The sequence below is a fragment of the Somniosus microcephalus genome, chromosome 19 (genome assembly GCF_052327205.1).
Source record: "Somniosus microcephalus isolate GS21.2 chromosome 19, FLI_Smic_1.0, whole genome shotgun sequence".
Classification (NCBI taxonomy): Eukaryota; Metazoa; Chordata; class Chondrichthyes; order Squaliformes; family Somniosidae; genus Somniosus; species Somniosus microcephalus.
Genome location: NC_141005.1, coordinates 11872187 through 11892236, shown reverse-complemented (window position 1 = coordinate 11892236; position 20050 = coordinate 11872187). Strand labels below are relative to the sequence as shown.

At 41.9% G+C, this 20050-nt stretch overlaps 1 protein-coding gene across 2 annotated transcripts; it reads left to right on the top strand.

Annotated features, from left to right (window-relative positions):
- The first annotated feature begins 18 nt into the window (after nt 1-18).
- On the top strand, nt 19-19479 carry ranbp1 (RAN binding protein 1). 2 transcript variants are annotated; one of them, XM_086011963.1, is made up of 6 exons: nt 19-197; nt 3450-3586; nt 9339-9496; nt 10970-11098; nt 16313-16369; nt 18043-19479. In XM_086011963.1, exons 1-6 carry the CDS (start codon nt 183-185, stop codon nt 18186-18188), a joined length of 642 nt encoding a protein of 213 aa, XP_085868089.1. In that variant the 5' UTR covers nt 19-182; the 3' UTR covers nt 18189-19479. The 2 variants fall into 2 exon arrangements, with proteins under 2 accessions (XP_085868089.1, XP_085868088.1); XM_086011962.1 differs by lacking the exon at nt 19-197 and adding an exon at nt 333-425.
- Nucleotides 19480-20050: the final 571 nt, after the last annotated feature.

Below are 20050 nucleotides of genomic sequence, written 5' to 3'. Positions count from 1 at the left end.
AATGTAAATGGATTTTGCTTGTGTCGAGGTAGAGGAAGCGTGTCTCCGACTCTCGGTGTCCACACCCTCGTTGCTAGGGAGGCCATATTGGATCGGGGTGAAAAATCAAGCGCGAAAATAAAACGGCCGGAGCAGTTTTTTTATTGTTTCCCATCTCTAATCTGAAGCCATCGACCCTTAAAATGGCAGATGAGAGAGTAAGTATCCGCATGTACTTGAAGCTCAGGGACTCTGCTTTTCACTCGTGTCGATATTTTTGTTGAATTTAACAACTAACGGTTTTTTTCCCCTTCCCAAAGTGTTGATAATGCTGGTGCTTTTTTTGTGGGGGGGAGATGGAGCCGGTTGGGATTTTACTCCTGAATCGAGAGAGAGAGAGCGCGCGTGATTCGGAGATGGAGAAGCCGCTCTCATTCAAATGGACGGTTAATATTTAAAGAATGGAAGGGGGTAACCTTATAGCTGTGATTTGTTAATTAGTTTAAAGTTAAATTTTGCGCAGAGTTTCTTTTCCTCGAGGCCTTGCTTCTCTCTCTCTCTCTCTCTCTCTCTCTTCCGCCCCCGCCCGCCCGCTTCTTTGCAGTAAAATTCACCCCAGGTCCTGCGGTGGCCTAGATGGCGGTGAATTTTTCATTTTTTTAATTTATATATATATTTTTTCGATGTGGTTCTGTGAGAGTGATTCGATTTTTGTTCTCCCGCATTAGTTATATTAATTCGGGTCGAATACTATGCGGAAGACATGGTTTATAAGACAACGGTTTATTTAGTGATCTTCCAGTGGAAAAGATAGGAGCTAACGTTTAATTTTTTTTTAAACGCGCGCACACACACCATCACGTTCCTTACATTAAATTTTAACAATTCCTTTCAAAATGACGGATCGGTCATAACATTTTCCTACCTGGTTACTGTGACTAAATTACTTTTTTTTTTAAAAAGCACTTGTTACTGTGACTAAATTAAATTTTAACAATAAGCAAGACTTGCATTTATATAGCAACTTTCACAACCGTAGAACGTCCCAGATCGCTTTACAGCCAATGAAGTACTTTTGAAGTGTAATCACTGTTGCACTGCAAGCTCCCACAAACAGCAATGTGATGATAGGTGGAATTCATTTTGTATATGTCTGTACAAATTAGTTTTGTCGTCCTCTGTGACAGGCGAATTTCTTTAGACGCTGTAAATTTTGTAGTTGGTCTCTGAATTTTATTCTAGGGAGCTGGTGGTTTTCCCAGGTATAAATAAGTTTAGGTCTAATTTCACATCGTTTGTATCACTTGCTGCTTTTTTATTCCTCGCTCTTGATGTGAGTGTATGTTGATTAATACTATTTAACTCTGCACTTTCTGTCCATGTATTGTTATTTTGCATAATTTTAGGGTGGGCTGCTGACTTGCTTGGTGTTTTTTACCTCCCAATGGTAGATTGGCTCGACTTGTCTATGTGGGACATTTTGAGGGAAAATATCAGCAGATTTGATCTTGGGGCCAGTTCTGATGAAAGGTCATCGGCCTGAAACATTAACTCTGTTTCTCTCTCCACAGATGCTGCCTGACCTGCTGAGTATTTCCAGCATTTTCTGTTTTTATTTTTGATCTTGGGCCACTTGAATTTTAGCGCCAAATTATCGTAACAATATTTAACTTTTTCCTTCTGTGTACTCATTCTGTCTAACTGTTTTGAAGAAAAAGTTATAAGATTCAACATTGTTTTATTTATGGGTTGTTTATTGTATTCGCAGGAAAGGCAAATGTAACTTTATTTTGGGGACAAGTCTGCAGTTTGAGAAATGCTTACCTTCTGAAAGGTGCAACTCTGAATGCATTAAACACCCGATCCGCCACATGCCTGATGAATGAATCCCAATATAAAGAACTTGCATTTATGTAATGCAAGACTTCAAAATTAAATGTATATTTCCAGTTGTCTTTGCCTTGGAAACTCCACCTCCTGGGACCTAGATCTGAATGTATTTCAATCAGCAAGGTGAAAGCTTTGTTTCTGATGCGGGTATCTGAAATGAAATTTTATGCCTCATTCCAGTTCATGGTGGACACAAGTCTACAAAAAGAAAAAAAACTAGCATCCTCACTTGGGTCACAAGTGACCTGTATGGGAAATGGAAATGTATTCTGAGTTTTGGGTTGAAGTGCATTTGGGGAGCAGATTTTGTACCTTTCTCATGATTTATCTGTGTTGCAAGTGCTTGGTACTGATCCTGGGTGCAGATAACATTTTTAGAAAAAGGTAATTTGCTTGGCACTGATATTTCTGCACCTAAACATTACTTTCAACTTCCCTTCCCCAAAAAATAAAATGTTAACAATCCTTTCAACAGCTAAAAAGTGCTTTTATGTCTCGGCAGGTTTAATGCAAGACAGTCATTGTGTCATATCAGAGAGGAGCTGGCATTCCTTGTGCTTTCTAATTCCCCCCATTCAGGTCATCTTTGACCAGTGTTTTGTTATTTGTAAATGCTATTCGCTCATTTAAGCTGACCTCAGTTTCCTCCCTGATGGCTATCTGCATTATAAGTCCTGCAGTGACTGATCAGCATTTCAGAATAGGCAGAACCTTTAACCCTACGTGTCAAAAGTAGTGCGGGTTTGATGGCATACAATCTCTATTTCAGACAGTGAATTTAATAACTGCTCTTTCTCAAATGACATAACAGTATATGCACGCACCAAATAAAGCCAACAAATTAATTTAAATGAACTTCAGTTATGCTTTGGCTTTTTTTTCTTAATTTTCCACTTCCCGTTTTGAAGATGTCGGTTTCTTCCTGGGGTATGGTGCTATGTGTGTTACACCCTCCAGGAACTCTCCCATGTGGCCACTGTTCGGGTGTGAACCTTGACTGTAAGTGTTCATAAGCTAGTTGTGCTTGGATGTATCACAACTGTACCTGATCCTGCTCTCTCTTGATGACCAAATGCATGCTTCCATCCATCTGGGATTGCTGCCAAGTGATTAGAGATGAGAGTCCTGACCATTGGAGTTTGAGGGGAGGACGACAGGTTGGAATTCATGAAATGAGGGTGGGAGGCCAACAATGAAGCAGTTGGAGTGGAGTCTGAAAATGAAAGCAGCGTGTATAATAATAACAAAAAAGGGGATAACTTGTTTCATGCTATACCTGCACATAGTAAGAATTAGTGTTTGCGTAATGAAATGGCTTGAAATCATTCACTGGACTTAGTGGGGTGTTCTTGCTCGTGCATTGCACTTTACCAGTTTAACCAACACCTGCATTCCAAATTGTCGTGTAGCTAGGTGATAGAATTTCAACATTCATTTGTTATCCTAGAAAGTGCCCCTTAAATTTTCTAAATGGGTAAATTTTTACAGCCAACAAAATTATTGTACCAACCATTATTACATAACATACATTAGATTGACAAGACACTTGTTTCACATGTACCTGTTTTGTCTTTCCCCAGGAAGCAGGAGACCATGACACTTCTGCAGAGAATGTGACTGAAGATTCCAACCACGATCCTCACTTTGAGCCAATAGTTTCACTTCCTGAGCAGGAGGTAAAAACATTGGAAGAAGATGAGGAAGAACTTTTCAGAATGTAAGTAATCTGTAATGAATACAGTATAAATTTGTATAGTATGCCTGAGAATAGCTCAGTGCGACTTGTATAGGCAGGTGTATAGTGAACTGATGGTGATTTCTTCATCTTTAGCTTGGTGTCTTGTCCTCTGTGGTAGATCGTTTTGTAACTTAGCAGTTACTGACCTGATCAGATACTCTATCTTGGACTTGTCTGGTCTTCAATTTCTCTCAATCCTGGGACTGCTCTGCTTAGAGTTTATCTGGGAAAGTGCATTCACCTGTTTCTTGGCCTGTTGCCCATTTCCTGTCTGGTATTTGGATCTCCAGCGTTGGCTTCCTGTTCTCCACTGTCTTGCTTCTCATCTTGCATCACTAATTCTGATGTGTACAGTGACAGTAGGAAATAAATAACTTGTACTTTTATGAATCTTTCAGAATCACAGAATCACACAGTGCAGATAGAGGCCATTTCGGCCCATCGAGCCTGCACCGACACATATCCCACCCGATCCCCGTAACCCCTACACCAACACACATCCCACCCTATCCCCGTAACCCCACGTATTTAATCCCCCTAACACTAAGGGTCAATTTATCATAGCCAATCAACCTACCCCGCACATCTTTGGACTGTGGGAGGAAACCGGAGCACCCGGAGGAAACCCACGCAAACACGGGGAGAATGTGCAAACTCCACACAGACAGTCACCCGAGGCCGGATTCGAACCCGGGTCCCTGGCGCTGTGAGGCAACAGTGCTAACCACTATGCCACACACGCTGTAGTGTCCCAAAATGTTTCATGGCCACTTTTTTGAAATGTAGTCACTGATACTTCTGTTGGGAAACCTAACGAGCCAATTTGCACACAGCAAGGCCCCACAAGCAACAATGAGGTAAATGATCAGTTAGTCTGTTTTTGGTGGTGGTGTTTAAGGAGAGAAGGAATTTGCATTTATATAGCACCTTACATGACCTCTGGGTGTCCCAAAGCGCTTTACAGCCAATGAAGTACTTTTGAAGTGTAGTCACTGTTGTAATGTAGGTAAATGAAGCAACCAATTTGTACACAGCAAGGTCCCACAAACTGCAGTGAAATAATAACCAGATAATCTGTTTGTGATGTTGGTAGATGGTTAAATATTGGCCAGGACACTGGGAGCTTACCCCTGCTCTTCCTCAAATAGTACCATGGGATCAATCTCACCCAAATGACAGTACCCCTAACTGCAACAGGAACAACTTGCATTTATATAGCGCGTTTAAAATAGTAAAATGTCCCAAGGCACTTAACAAGCGATATCAATAAAAACATTGTTGACACCGAGCCACAGAAGGAGCTAGCCGGACAGATGACCAAAAGCTTGATCAAAGAGGTAGGTTTTAAGGAGCATCTTAAAAGAGGAGAGCGGTTTAGGGAGGGAATTCCAGAGCTTGGGGCCAAGGGACCTGAATGGTGGGCCGATTAAAATCGGGGCTGCGCAAGAGGCCAGAATTGGAAGAGCGCGGATATCTCTTGGGACTGAGGGAGGCCATGGAGGGATTTTAAAATTGAGGCATTGTTGGACTGGGAGCCAGTGAAGGTTAGCAAACTTAAGGGTGATGGGTGAATGAGATTTGGAGCGAGTTTAAAATACGGGCGGCGGAGTTTTGGATGAGCGCAAGTTTATGTAGGGTGGAAGATGGGAGGCGGGCCAGGAGAGCATTGGAATAGTCGAGTCTGGAGGTAACAAAGATATGGATGCGGATTTCAGCAGCAGATGTGCTGAGGCGGGGTTGGAGTCGAGCGATGCTACGGACGTGAAAATAGGCCATCTTGGTGGTAGTGCGGGTATGTGGTCGGAAACTCACCTCTGGGTCAAACACAACACCAAGATTGCAAATGGTCTTGCTCAGCTCCACTGTAATGTCAGCTTTGATTATGTGCTCAAATAGAGTGGGACCTGAACCCATAATCTTCTGACTCGGGTGAGAGTGCTACCACTGAGCCAAGACTGACACGTAAAGGATAAATGTTGGCTGGGGCACTGAAAGCTCCCTGCATTTTTATGGTCTTTCTCTTCCACCTGAAGACAGGCCTTGCTTTAACGTCGGAAAAGACTACACCTCTGATAATGCAGCATTTCCTCTACTGCAGTGAAGTGTCTGGCTTAATTATGTGCTCAGTCTTGCAGTGCGAGTGCTCCTCAACCAATCTGACACTTGTGTATGTGGAACAGCCAGCCTGGATGATGGAGAGATGATGGCGCTGGAGCGTACAGCATTTAAAATTGCAGAACTCGTCCAAGAGTGTACCCTCCAAGTGAGGAAGTTACAGAGACTGGGAGGAATAAGGCCATGGGGGATTTGAACACAAGAATGAGAATTTTAAATTTGAGGCACTGGTGGACCAGGAGCCAATGTAGGCCGGCGAGCATGGGGTGATGGGTGAATGGGACTTGGTGCGAGTTAGGATACGGACAACATTTTGGATGACCTCAAGTTTATGGAAGGCTGGCCAGGAGAGCTTTGGAATAATTGAGTCTGGAGGTAACAAAAGCATGGACCAGGGTTTCAGCAACAGTTGGGCTGAGGCACGCCCGGAGACGGGCAGTGTTACAGATGTGGTAGATGGGGGTCTTGGTGATGGAGAGGATATGGGGTTGGAAGCTTGGCTCTGGGTCGAATAGGATGCTGCAGTTGCAAACAGTTGGAGGAGGATGGTGTGGTCAGTAGTGTCAAAGGCTGCAGGCAGGTTGATGAGGATGAGGAGGGATAGTGCACCATGGTCACCATTCCATAGGGTATTGTGACTTCGATTAGGGCCAAAAAAACAAGCTTGATGGTGATGTATAATGACGAACAACTGGGGGGTGGGGGCAGATCTTTAATTCTTCAGAAAAATGAAGATTCTGTTTTATGTTTTCATCACACATATATTAGGCTACCAACTTAATAGTAGCTGTAAAAGTTTCATGTCTCCTGTTTTTGTTTGCTTTACGGTTAGCTTGATGAGTGAACCGCAGGTGTATTCCCCTGACTTCAACCCCAGTTTAGCGCTCTGTTGTTCCAGTGAAGGGAGATGTTAGCGGGACAATACTGACTATGATTGGCTCTTCCTTCCAATGTGCAAAGGTTTGCAGCTATTGGATGGTTCTGTGTTTTTAGTGGAGATTTCATTTTTCTCCCCCACTGACTTCTAATCCATAAAAGATTCTTTAATGCTCCTTTTTCTAAAAGCACTTAATTTTTGAATGCTTGCTTAGGTTACAGTACATTACAGATTATATTACAGTTCCACCATTACAGCAGGTGCGGTGGACGCTGTAACTAAGAAATTTGTAAAGAGTACTTGCCTCTTTCCAATGCCCATGCGAAAGCGTCGGGGCGGGTGTTCTCGAGTACCTGACAGACGGTTGTTTTCTCCGCTGGCTGTCTACTCAATGAAGTGACTCCTCGGCAACAAAATTATTTTTCTGGGAAGTGCTGAAGGGAATGTTTGATCGAGCCAAAAACTAAGTGAAGATTACACTAATTCCACTCCAATAATAAAAATGAAATTGCCCTGAACAATTTCAAAGTTCTTGAACCGCAGCTGCTGAGTTTAATGTATTTCAGAAAGGCCCTGGTCAGTTTCTACGTTCCTGGACCTTCTGCGTGGAAGGTGACCGACCAGCTGCTTGAATTGCCCGAAAATAGCCGATCCGCTTAATACAGTTTAAGCCTTTGTAATTGACGTCTATAGAACTGGCAAATGGTTAGCGCCATTTGCCCGATCTAGGTGGCTATCAGGCACAGTGTAAGTGATGGGGACAGTACATGGTAGGCAGATACTTGTTGTACATGGTGAGACATGCTTCCATTAGGAAGCTATAACATCATATGTTAATGCAACCTTTGCACCCATAAACCCCCTCCCCTATGGTTAATACAGGAAACTTTCGATTAACCGGCCCCTAAATAACCGGAAATGTCGGTTAACCGGCAAAATTCAGGAGTCGGTTCAGGTAACTTTTATTACTTGCACAGCAACAAATGGAGGAAGGCAAGGGTTTGGCTGCAGCTGTTGCTAAGCTACAGAGACGCTTGCAACTTGTGGATGTTGTTCTGAAGCTGCTTTATACGGAGCTCTAAGGTCCGTATCTTTTACTATAGCGTTCGGTTATCCGGAATTGTTGATGAACCGGCACCACGTCGGTCCCGTCCGTGCCGGATACCAGAAAGTTTCCTGTACTTTCAAGTTGCCAATTTCCTCTAAGTACAATATAACACTCCTGAATGTGTTTGGTAAGAATTCAACTGAGTATTCTTGTTCACCTGCAGTTTGTTTTTCAGGCACCATGTAATGACGGGCTGGCACAGTTGGGTCACTGACCCATAATGGATTAAAGATGGTTAGAAATGGTTATATTGAGGGAGTGTTGCCTTTATTTCTCTAAACTGTATTGTTGGAACGAAAAAAATCCTCCCTTTGTGGGGGCAAAGTATCCAAGTTTTACTTTAATGTTTGTGTTTATCAAACTGGGAGTTCTGTGTGAGGAAGACTTAACAAAAATTTGGGGTTCTGTATATTGAAATCAGCTATACCACAGAAAATTACAGACTGAAGCTCCTTCTGCTTTGCCCAACAATATTCATTAACCTCAACCAAGCACACAGTATGGAATTGTGGGAATCTTTTGTGCTGGGAGCCCTTGTCTATCAGGAGCCTTCCAAAAAATGTTCCCTTTAAACTGCGCAGCGCTCTGAAAGTCCCGCGCAGCCGGCTCGCTGGCTTTTATAAATTGGAATAAAACGCGCATGTGCTGAATTTTAATTGGGCTGCACAGCCCAAAACAAAATTAGAGGGAACATTGTTTCTAAACCCATCCCGCATAATGGCCCAGAAATTCGGGTCGGGGGCGCGGTGCAAGCCTCCGACCTGCACTTACCTTGCGCGCCGGCTGTTGTGCTGTGGGCCCGCGTGGGATTCCGATCCTGGGCCTGCTCCAACTGCCGGCGCGCAGTGCTTGCGTATCCCAGGGGCGCAGTTAGTTCGATGCGTCCCCTGGGATCACGTGGGCCATGGAGAGCCAATGGTAGCAGGGAAATGCCCATTCATAAAATTGACAGGAAGAGCTGTCAAAATTATAAGTACTATAAGCCCTAAAACTTCAAATAATTTTTTTTAAATCACATTTTTAAAATAACTAAATTACATAAATTTAAATTATTGTTTAAAAGTTATTTTTTGAAAATATTAATTACATTTTCTAACGGGGCTAAAAATAAACTTACCTTTAAAGTATTTAAAAATAATAAACCTGTGGAAAAATGTTTTAATTTTAATTAATTCACCACTTACCTTGTTAAAAGCAGGCCTTGTGACTGCTTTTTACATGTGTAACTGCTGGAGACTTACCCTCCCGGAGAACCCTTCAAAAAAAACGTAAGTTCCATGCGCACGCGCTGCCTCTTCGGCGCACGTGTTCGACCTCTGAATCCCTTTAAGGGAACGGAAGTTCCGGTTTCCCGCGCATGCGCAGTGCATGCACAAAACCGGCACTTCCATTGGGTCTATGGGTGAGTACCCCATGCGTACTCACCTGTGGGGACCCGAATTTCTGGACCAATACCTTTTTTTATTTTGCTGGATTCCAGTCCAGATGAAAGGATAATACGCTGATCTACTGTACCGCTTAGTCCCATCTTTAAAAAAAAACTATAAAGTAGATAATGCACACCAGTAAATGCTTTTGAGAAGAAAGGCGGTAAGATATAAATTAGCCTAATTTTGTTTTTGTTTCATCAGGCGTGCAAAACTCTTTAGATATGCATCAGAGAATGATCCTCCTGAGTGGAAAGAACGAGGAACTGGCGATGTGAAGTTGCTGAAGCACAAGGAAAAGGGAACAATTCGCCTTCTGATGAGGAGAGATAAAACTCTCAAGATCTGTGCAAACCACTATCGTAGGTCACTTATTCAAATTCTAAATTATGCTTGTAGATTTGCCTTCAGTAAGTCGTCATAGATTGTCCTTTGGGGTCTTCATTTGTTTTTTTGTGGTTGTGCACGCTACTAATATTGCATCCTGGTAAAACTCCTGGGTACACAAGCCAGTCTCTGATCCTAAACGGTTTTATTCAATGTTTTGGAGAATCCTTATGGAGTACCGGTATCTCCATGTTTTATGACTCTGGCTTTCTGCTTCCTATTTCCACGTGAGTAAGAATTACATTTCTGCTGTTGTTAGCATTGTAGAAGCTGCTAGATAATCGGTAGGTGAGGCTGGAAATACTGGGATGTCCCTGATGGTGAAATCTTTTGGCTAATCTATACTGTGATAAATAGAGAGAAATGGATGGAAGCTGTCTTCTAGATTGCTTTTAAGCTGTGAAAATCATAAATGGCCTGACTCAAAGGTGGAAAGACAACGTTAAGACTGTTGGAAAGAAACTCGAGTGTCAAGAATATAGTTTTCTGCTGTAGGGATGTGGAATATCAATCTCCCATGTTCTGCCTCTCCTGTCATCATTTTTTCTATGCCTTTTCCTGTTTCTGGTTTCCAGTAATAGTGGAATAAAGGAGAGTGAGAAAGAAACAAAGTTTTCAGCTTCCAACTCTTCTCCACACTCCCGCCCCTGCCGAGACTTCAGCTCTTTTGCTACCACTTGCAGTGCTGGGAATGTTTCTTCAGCCAACCAATAACTTGAGGTTGGGGACCAGATTGAATTTTTTTTTTACCTCCTGAAACCCGCACAAAAGCAACAGAACAGTTGACTGTAAAAGGTTTTGCATTAACTTGAGTGGATCAAATATATTCTGTCTCAAATAGTTCAAGAAGGCCGTGTGGATTTTGTTTGGAAGTCTCCCATATATCTTCTAAAGCTTCCAAACTGTCGTCTGTGCTGAGTTGCCTATTCTCAGCAATTGTCTGGTTGACCTGGGCTAGCAAGGGTCGACATTTAGCCAGGATTCCTGCTGCTTTCTGCTACCCGGCGACTGCACTTTAAAGCAAGCGAAAACCAGATTGGACTCCGCTGCGTTAGCCTCACAGTTGAATAGCCAATCAATACAAACTTGTCTTGGTTCACACACAAGTGAGGCACCAAAAAGCCTGCTCCTCTGTGCCTGGTGGCTCGAGAGTTAAAGGGCGAAGTAGCCACAATTCAAGAGCGTGATGAGAGGTTGGTTGTATTCTTTAGCTCTCCTGGGCTTTTGAAAATATTGACTACCTAAAACTGAGGAATTGTGTTTCTGAACTAAGTTCAAGTCGCTTGCTCCAGTACGGCTGATTTTTATATTAAACAAATTGACATTCTGTAAAATGCTATGGTTACTTCAGACAACTGGTCGAATGAACATACTGCTGTTTTTATGATAAGCAAATGGCCATGTTTATTTTGATGAGTGAAGCACTAATTTTGTGTGTTTATTTCCAGTTACACCTACAATGGAGCTGAGGCCTAATGTAGGGAGTGACCGGGCATGGGTCTGGAATGCACCTGCCGATTTTGCTGATGAAGAACCCAAACCTGAGCTTTTGGCTATCCGGTTTTTGAATAAAGAAAGTAAGTATGTGGATTGGAAATTAACTGTCTGCCAGCATGAGTTTTATTTTCGTAAACAACCCAACTGAAATGGTACACTTCACCTGGATTAACACACTTGTTTAGTGGTTTGATCTACTACAGTAGCAGTACTGTTCTGTAATTTGTAACCAGCCCAGATTGTCCAAGTTAAAATGAGGCTGCACCTTGTGGGGAATTGCAAAGAGATGCATCTGTCACTAATATTCCCCCTAATTTTTTTTGGGTTGCGCGGCCCATTCAAACCTCCGCGCATACGTGGTTTTTTTAGTTGAGTTGTGAATCCGACTCACCAGCTATGCGGGACCTTGAGATAGCCGTGCAGCTTAGGGAACATTGTCTGCCACCCGCCGCTTTTTTGTTGTTTGTGTTCTTAAAATAATTTTAAGATTTGACAAAAGTTTTAAATTCTTGGTAAAAGTGCAGTTGGAGTAAAATATACTCTTGAGCCTGCTGGGCAAGCTTTAGGCACCTATCTCCTACCAAAAAGAATTGGTGGTACTCTCCTGCTGATGGAGCCCGCACCCCCAGCACCGACTATTTCACAGGCAGAAACGCAGTCCAATGAACTAGCACTCCTGTGCCCCAGTTGAGGCCGAACCAGTGTTTTATACAGGTTCATCATCATTTCCATACTTTTGTACTCTACCTCTATTTATGAAGCCCAGGATCTCGTAAGCCTTTTTAACTGCTTTCTCAACCTGCCCTGCCACCATCAACGGTTTGTGCACACATACCCCTAGGTCTCTCTGTTCATGCACTCCCTTTAGGATTGTACCATTTAGTTTACATTTTGGTAGAAAGAATGACAACATATATCACTTCGCACTTTTCTGCGTTAAATTTAATCTGCCACGTGTCCGCCCATTTCACCAGCCTGTCTGTCTTCCTGACGTCTTCTCGCTCTCCTCACTGTTCACTATACTTCCAAGTTTTGAGTCATCTGCAAATTTTGAAATTGTGCCCTGTACACCCACATCCAAGTCATTCATTAATATACCGTAAACTCTTGTTTAAACGGCACCTAATCAACCGGAATTCTTAGATAACCGGTAATCTTGCCAAATCCATCCTTTTTCCGAGTCCGAGTTTCCCGAGGTGGCCGAGTTAGTCACTGGTTTTTATTTTTTTTGCTGTTAAAAATTGCCTACCTCTCTGTTATCTGTAATTTTTAATCAACCGGCACCACCCCAGTCCCATGGCAAGAAAAGCAGTGGTCCCAGAACTGACCCCTGGGGAACACCACTTGTATACCTTCCAGTCTGAAAACAACCATTCGCCACTACTCTGTTTCCTGTCATTTAGCCAATTTCGTATCCATGCTGCCACTGTCCCTTTTATTCCATGGCCTTCAACTTTGCTGGCAAGCCTATTATGTGGCACTTTGTCGAACGCCTTTTGGAAATCCATGCACACCACGTCAACCGCATTACCCTCATCAACGCTCTCTGTTACCTCATCAAAATACTCGATCAAGTTGGTTAAACATGATTTGCCTTTAACCAATCTGTGATGGCTTTCCTTAATTAATTCACACCTATCCAAGTGACTGTTAATTTTGTCCCTGATTACTGTTTCTAAAAGCTTCCCCGCTACTGAGGTTAAAGTGACTGGCCTGTTGTTGCTGGGTTTATCTTCACACCTTTTTTTGAACAAGTGTGTAACATTTGCAATTCTCCAGTCCTCTGGCACCACCCCCGACTCGATGGAGGATTGGAAGATTCTGGTCAGTATTTCCACCCGCAATTCCCTCAGCATCCCATCCGATCCTGGTGATTTAAGTACAGCCAGCCTTTCTGATGACTCTTTATCAATTTTTATCCAATCAAGTGTCTCCATTATCTCCTCCTTCACTGTCTATGGCAGCATCCTCTTCCTTGAAGACAGATGCAAAGTACCTCAGCCATACCCTCTGCCTCCATGTGTAGGTCTCCTTTTTGGTCCCTAATCGGCCCCACCCCTCCTCTTACTACCCTTTTACTATTTATATGCCTATAGAAGACTTTTGGATTATCTTTTATGTTGGCTACCATTCTATTCTTATACCCTCTCTTTGCCCCATATATTTTCTTTTTCACTTCTCCTCTGACCTTTCTATATATAGCCTGATTCTCAGATGTATTTGCAACCTGACATCTGTCATACGCGCTCTTTCTGCTTCATATTCTCTAACTATTTTGTCATCCAAGGAGCCCTGACTTTAGTTGCCCTGCTTTTCCCCCTGGTGTGAATGTGCCTCAACTGTACCTGAACTATCCTCTTTAAAGGCAGCCCATTGTTCTATTACAGTTTTGTCTGCCAATCTTTGATTCCAGTTTACCCGGACCAGATCCGTTGTCATCCCACTGAAATTGGCTTTCCCCCAGTTAAACATTTTTACTCTAGATTGCTTCCTGTCCTTTTCCATAGCTAATCTAAACCTTGTGATACTATGATCACTATTCCCTAAATGTTCACCTACTGACACTTGCTCCACTTGACCTACCTCCGAACCAGATCCAGCAATGCCTCCTCCCTCGTCTGGCTGGAATCTTACTGATCAAGAAAGTTCTCCTGAACACACTTCAGAAATTCTTCCCCTTCTCTGACTATTACGATCCCAGTCTATATTAGGATAGTTGAAGTTCCCCATTATTACTACTCTACATTTCTTGCACCTCTCTGTAATTTCTCTGCAAATTTGCTCCTCCATATCTTTCCCACTATTTGGTGGTCTATAGAATACACCTAGTAGTGTAATGGCACCTCTTTTTTTAACTCTAGCTATATAGATTCTGTCCTTGACCCTTCCAGGACATCCTCCCTCTCCATGTTACATTCTCCTTAACCAATACTGCCACACCACCTCCTATCTTAGATTGCAAAATTCCATTTCAAAATGCGCTGAAAATTTGTGTCCAGCTCTGCCTGTGGAAAAAGCTATTTTAAAAGTGCTAACATTTGCCTATCGGTGATACTATGATTGCTGTTTGCTGTGTTAAATCTCTCTCATAGTAACATTGGGTGCAAAGTCCTTCACTGGTACTGAGTTTTGGCTGTGAGTCAGCATGCAGGTCCCATACAAAGCCATTGGGTGGCAGTGCAAGACAGTGAGTGGTTCTTGTAGGATCACAATGTGAACAAAAGTTAAATTGTGTAGAATTAAAAACTGATCGAGAAAAGCAGCATGTCTTTTAACTGGAGCCTGAAATGCAAACCATTTTAACACAAGTGAATAAAATTCTACACAGTTGCCGCTTAAGCTATGGGTGGGTAGCCTGGTTATGGCACTGGATTACCAATCTGGAGGTGGTGAGTTCAAATCTCACCATGGCTGGTTGTGATTTGAATTTATCAAATCTGGTAACTTGTGGGCTTGCGTCAGAAAAAATAACCATGAAAGCTTCTGGATTGTCAGAAAAACACAACTAATTTGGTCTGGGCGACATGTGATTCCAGTTCCACATTTTGTATTGGACTCTTAATGCCCTTTGTTTATTACCCATCCCGAGTTACCCAATGTTTCCTTTGAATTGTCTTTGTTTATTTCAAGGCATGGTCCCTTTAAATTTTCTGCGCATGCACTGTATTTCAGATGGAAAAGCTTGAGTGGCCTTCACAATGCCTTTCAGATTACTGTGCAGATGCGCACAGCTTAGAGGGAACATTGGTAATAAATGCCAGTGTCGCCTATGCGGCCTCCACCACTTAAAGCGGGCAGTCGCTTAAATCGGCCAAAAAGGAAGAACCATTGCCCCCATTTGCATTAACGTCAATTTCAAAGTTGCCGGTTGTAGCATCTTGCGTGCTCCATTTATTTTGAACAGAAACTAGTTCGCACCTTGCAGATGAAGCGATGAACTTAAAATAAGATTCTCCTTAGCTGCTGCCAAATGATGATTGGGAACTCGAGGAGAAACTCTGCACACCAAACTCCGATTAAAAGAAATTACAGCTTCCCCCCCCCCCCCCCCCCCCCCCCCCCCCGCCAGCATATACATGGTGGGCAGTAAATCCATCAGACTCCCTAATCAGAAATTAGATGCGCATTTCAGTTGCACTCTTCAGAGGGGACAGCCCTAACCAAATTAGATCTAGTGATGGTACTGTTACCTGCTTGTCTATTAAAGATATAACCAAAGTTAATAATCATCTTTCTTGTTTATTAAATGGTGCGCTGAAATTATGCGAATCGTCTTTCAAGAACACTTAAATGTTGGTTACTAATAGTTTATTTTTAATTTCCTTTAATCAATGCACCGTGTTTAATACATAAAACAATAATTGAAAATTAACACCCACCAGACAGACACACGAGCCAATGTTCAACACACACAGCGCTCCGATCATGTACTGTCATCACGTTACCCATTATACCGGCATGGTGTATAGTGGGCAAATCAGGCTAACACGAACACACCCGCAATAAAGGGCGGGGATCGCATCCCTAAAATAATTTTCCCCAAAAAGCTCCACGAACCTGGATTCCGCCCCTTCCTGCATATGCATGTGCTCCGATCAAATCCCACTGCCATTGCTTTGACCAGCTGACACAATACACTGACTGGAGTAGGTAGAAGTGTATTGTGTCCATCTGTCAAAAACTCCCACTACGATAGAAATTCACAACTCGGTTTAGGAAGGTGACCCCTCTACCATTGGCAGAAGGGTGTAATATAGTGTGACCAGTTTATGTAAGTAGTTTTCATTATAAATGTGGGCATAAGAATTTACACGGACAAAATGTATGATTTTAAAATTGCTTCTGAATGCCTTGGTGCATTTATTTCCAGACCTCTAACCTTGCTTCATCTGAAAAACACACTTGGTCCTGACTCTCCCATACATCGTTATGGGAGAATGATTAGTACCTTTTTAAAAAATAAGATGCTATCAAAACCATTATATCCCGCATGAAAGAATCCAGTTCCCCAAGTTGTTATCAACTTGGACATTGTCCAAATTCTACCAGATTTCAGTAGCAGAACATTACATACCTCTGCTCCATTAGTATCCAGGAAATTGGGTATTACTCAAAGTAATGGAATTGCTGCAGTACATTAGGTCGGTCTTTACATTTGTAATATGTGTACCATATTCTGGGTAAATAAATTGCTCACTTATTGGGAGTACATCTCCTAGTTTCAGGCAAAGAAACTTTTTTTATTCTTGAAACTTTGCAGTACAGGTATTAATGTTTTCACTTTCCCTTTTTAGATGCACAAAAGTTTAAGGCAAAGTTTGAAGAATGCAAGGAGAAGATGAAACTAAAAGGTCAGATGCCTTATAAATTCTGACTTGCAACATATTCAGAATAGTAAAATACTTATAAGCAATTATAAAGCAGTTCAAAAAATCGCTAACTTTAGAACTTCAGTAGTTCGGGTTGAGGTTGAATAGAGAGCCTGTTGAAGTGAAATCAAATGATAGTTTTTATAACAAGTTTGTTTAGTAATGGGTTAATAACATTTTATATATGTGTGAATGCATCGCTGGTTTGAATCACTAAGGTGTTTGACCGCACTCACCATGCATGTAGTTAATGCATTTCATCATGTTTATTGTTTGAATCTATCAATCTATTGTTTGAAACTGGCATATAATTGTTTCTTCTGTGGTGCTACCCATTGATCAGGAATCTACTAAGTTTGAAACATACTATAATTTTTTTATCATTGAAGAGTTTGATATCAACAGACACCATCAAAATCTGAAAATTCTACCCAGTCATGTTCCCTAGGTGCTATATTATTGCTCTGACAGGTTTGTGCAGTGGCCCGTGCAAACAATCTATTGGCAACATAGCTTCTTAGAACTCAACTACACGACTTCCGTACAGAGAAACGCCTTGACTTGCTTCTTGCAGGAGCATATTTACTCTCATCGATGATGTAAAGAAAAGTATTAATGCTTTCAAATAGTGCAATCCAAAGATTCCCTTATGGCTCGACTATTGAGGGACAATTTATTGGATGCTTACTGTTTTTATTTATAAGACTTTTTTTGTTCCAGTATATAATTATAGTTTTCTAATTGCAGGTGGGGAGTAATTTTTCTCCTCTTCCCTCCCCAACCCTCACTTTGCCCTCTAGTAAATTAAAGTTGAGGAGAGAATGATCTAGAGAAAACTTGGGGAATAAGGTTGCAATCCAGGTTCCTTCCTGTACATTGCTGTGGAAACACTATGCAGGAAGCTCTCGTTTAAATGGCACCTAATTATCTGGAATTCTCTAATAACCGGCAAAATTCTCACTCCGAAAACAACACCTCAATAACCGGCAATGTTGCTGAGTCCGAGTCTCCCGTGGCGGCCGAGTTAGTCAGTGGGGGTAGTTCTCCAATCTGCCACTACTCGGCTTCTTGGCGCTGTCGGAAGTCTGAACACCTCAATAACAGGAGTCTGACTCTCCCGTGCTGCCAGTAGTCTCTTCTGATCTGCCATTTTACAGGGGTACTGGGTGTCTCCCACGCTGCTGGTAGTCATTGCATTGCATTACCCTCAACTGGCAGTACTGTACTTAATCAAGCATCTTCTACCATCCATTTAACACAACATTCTGTAGGTGACTACCCAATTACTGTATACTGCACATTTCTTGATTTTTAAAAAATTTTCTTTGTTAAAGATAGCCTCGGTAGACAACCCCCTCCATCATCCGGAATTTTTGATCAACCGGCAACACGCTGGTCCTGTCGCTGCCGGATACCAAAGAGTTTCCTGTATAAGTGTAGTCACTGTTATTATGTAGGCAAAAGTGGTAGCCAATTTGGGTACAACAAGGTCCCACGAACAGAGATGAGATAATTGGCCATATAATCTGTTTTAGTGGTGTTAGCTGAGGGGTTATTGTTGGTAAGGATACAGGGTGCTCTCCCCTCCTCTTCAAATAGAGTTCTTATTCTTAAAAGGATTGTTGACACCCATTTCTATGTCTGTTTTCTATTAGGTGACAATGAAAGTGCAGACAAGGTTGCCGACAAGGTTGCCGAGAAGCTAGAGGCGCTAACTGTTAAGGAGGATAAAAATGAATCGACCAAAGAGGAAGAATGCGAGAAGAAAGAAGCGACCAGTGAAAAAACTGAAGAGAATTAAATAATCCTGGTCCTTGTTTCCCTTTCCTTTTTTTACAGCAGACTGTAATGAACTGGGTTTGGACACAGATGAGCCCTTTTCTAGGCTTTTGCCCTGTGGTCCCAAATTGGTTATGAAGATACAGTACCTTCACAGAATGTCATTCCTCAGTCATCAGCCACCGTAAATGTGCTAATGTATTCCTTGGTGAAAATTCTAGGAGTGTTAACTACTGCCTTATCTATTTACAGTCTCCTGAGAGAATAATTTAAATCTATTGCTTTAATTCCTGAAAATTGGTGATTATAACATGCTTTACCGTGTATGACTGACTTTTTTTAATTTCATATTTTTTTCTGTGAGTAAGACTCAATGTCAGAATTACCACATTGGGTAGCATATGGTTTATAACTAAATAAAATTCAGTTAAGTTGTACGTGAGCAAACTCTTAGGTTGTCTTTTTAAATTATTTTTGCCCTACAGTGTTTCTGAATGGTTCAAGTATGACACCAATGCTGGAAGATTGCATTCAAGATTTTTTTTAAACTTTTACTGTAGATTTATTCCCCCGTCTAAATTGGTTAAATTAGTAACTGACAGATTACACAATAGAAAGATTAGTGGTAAGTTCATTGCAGATTTAAGTAAAGTTTTTTATCCTGAAAAGTCTTGGGCCTTGAGAAGGAGGAATAGAGAACATTTCTGATGTAAATTGGCTGTGCTTGGATAGAATATCCTGATGAGGAAACTTATCAAGCAGCGAGAGACTGGTACAGTGCCAACACCTTTTTGGTCGAGTCTGTTGTCCCCCGCCCCCCCCCCTTGGAGCTCCCCCAGAACAATTGTAAACCAATACAGGCCCAAATACATTGCTATCAAATCATATATCAGATCTTGTACTGAAACCGAATACTGTCTGTGATGGTACCAACATGATGCATGAGTAATGCATGTAAAAAGAGAGATGGGCGATAGTTTCACAGCAGACCTCTTTGATTTCCTACTGGCTACAGCTGTGCTGCTGGTACACGGCAGTACCTGTATTTGTAGCAGTGTGATATTTGGCATGTACAAAATTAGTTACACTGACGTTACCTACAGAAAGGGTCGCTCAATTTGAGAGAGAAAATTTGTTCTGAGAAGTTTGCGTATGCTTGCCATGGACCACGAACATTTGTGTATAATCTTGTTTTCTGTTGGAATGAACAAACCATCTTGATCTACTGTTTTGTAATGGGGAAACTTATAAATGGAACTGTTGAAAATTGATAGCCTCATTAGGAAATTTGCAATAAAGGTTTTTGCAAACGGCATGCGGTGCAGAGAATTTGTTTTCTTGTGTTTTTTTTAAACGATTTTCAGGTTTTTTCCCACATCCCTTTTCATTTTCCCTGCCCCCCACCCCCTGCTACTTTGGTCATCTGCAAGAGGTTCTCCTGTTGCACTTGAGTGATGCAGGACAGGTCCTACCAGTTCACCTTAAATTATTTGGTCGAAACTAGTTTTCAGGCGCTGTTTTAACATTACACCAAATTGATTCAGAGGCAGGTCTTTGCTTTTCAGTAAAAAGAATGTGCCATCTCTATACTATTGGTTGTGGATTGTTTCCAAATTACTTGTAGATACTGTTTTGTTGGTAGAAGTAAAGAGAAGGATCATTCTCTGGCAAGTTATAGATATTAGAATATATTTGCATAACGCTTCAAGTTACAGGAAACTTTGTGCTATCCGGAGGTGAGCTATCCGGCAATCTGGAGCCACCGGCAAAAATCAGCAGCCGTTTTTTTTTTTTTTTGCTTTGTTTGAACAGTCAAGCTGTGCAAGGTCTGTAGCTATAGCAACAGCTACAGAGCTTTAGGGCCACACCCGAGTGTTTAGAAGT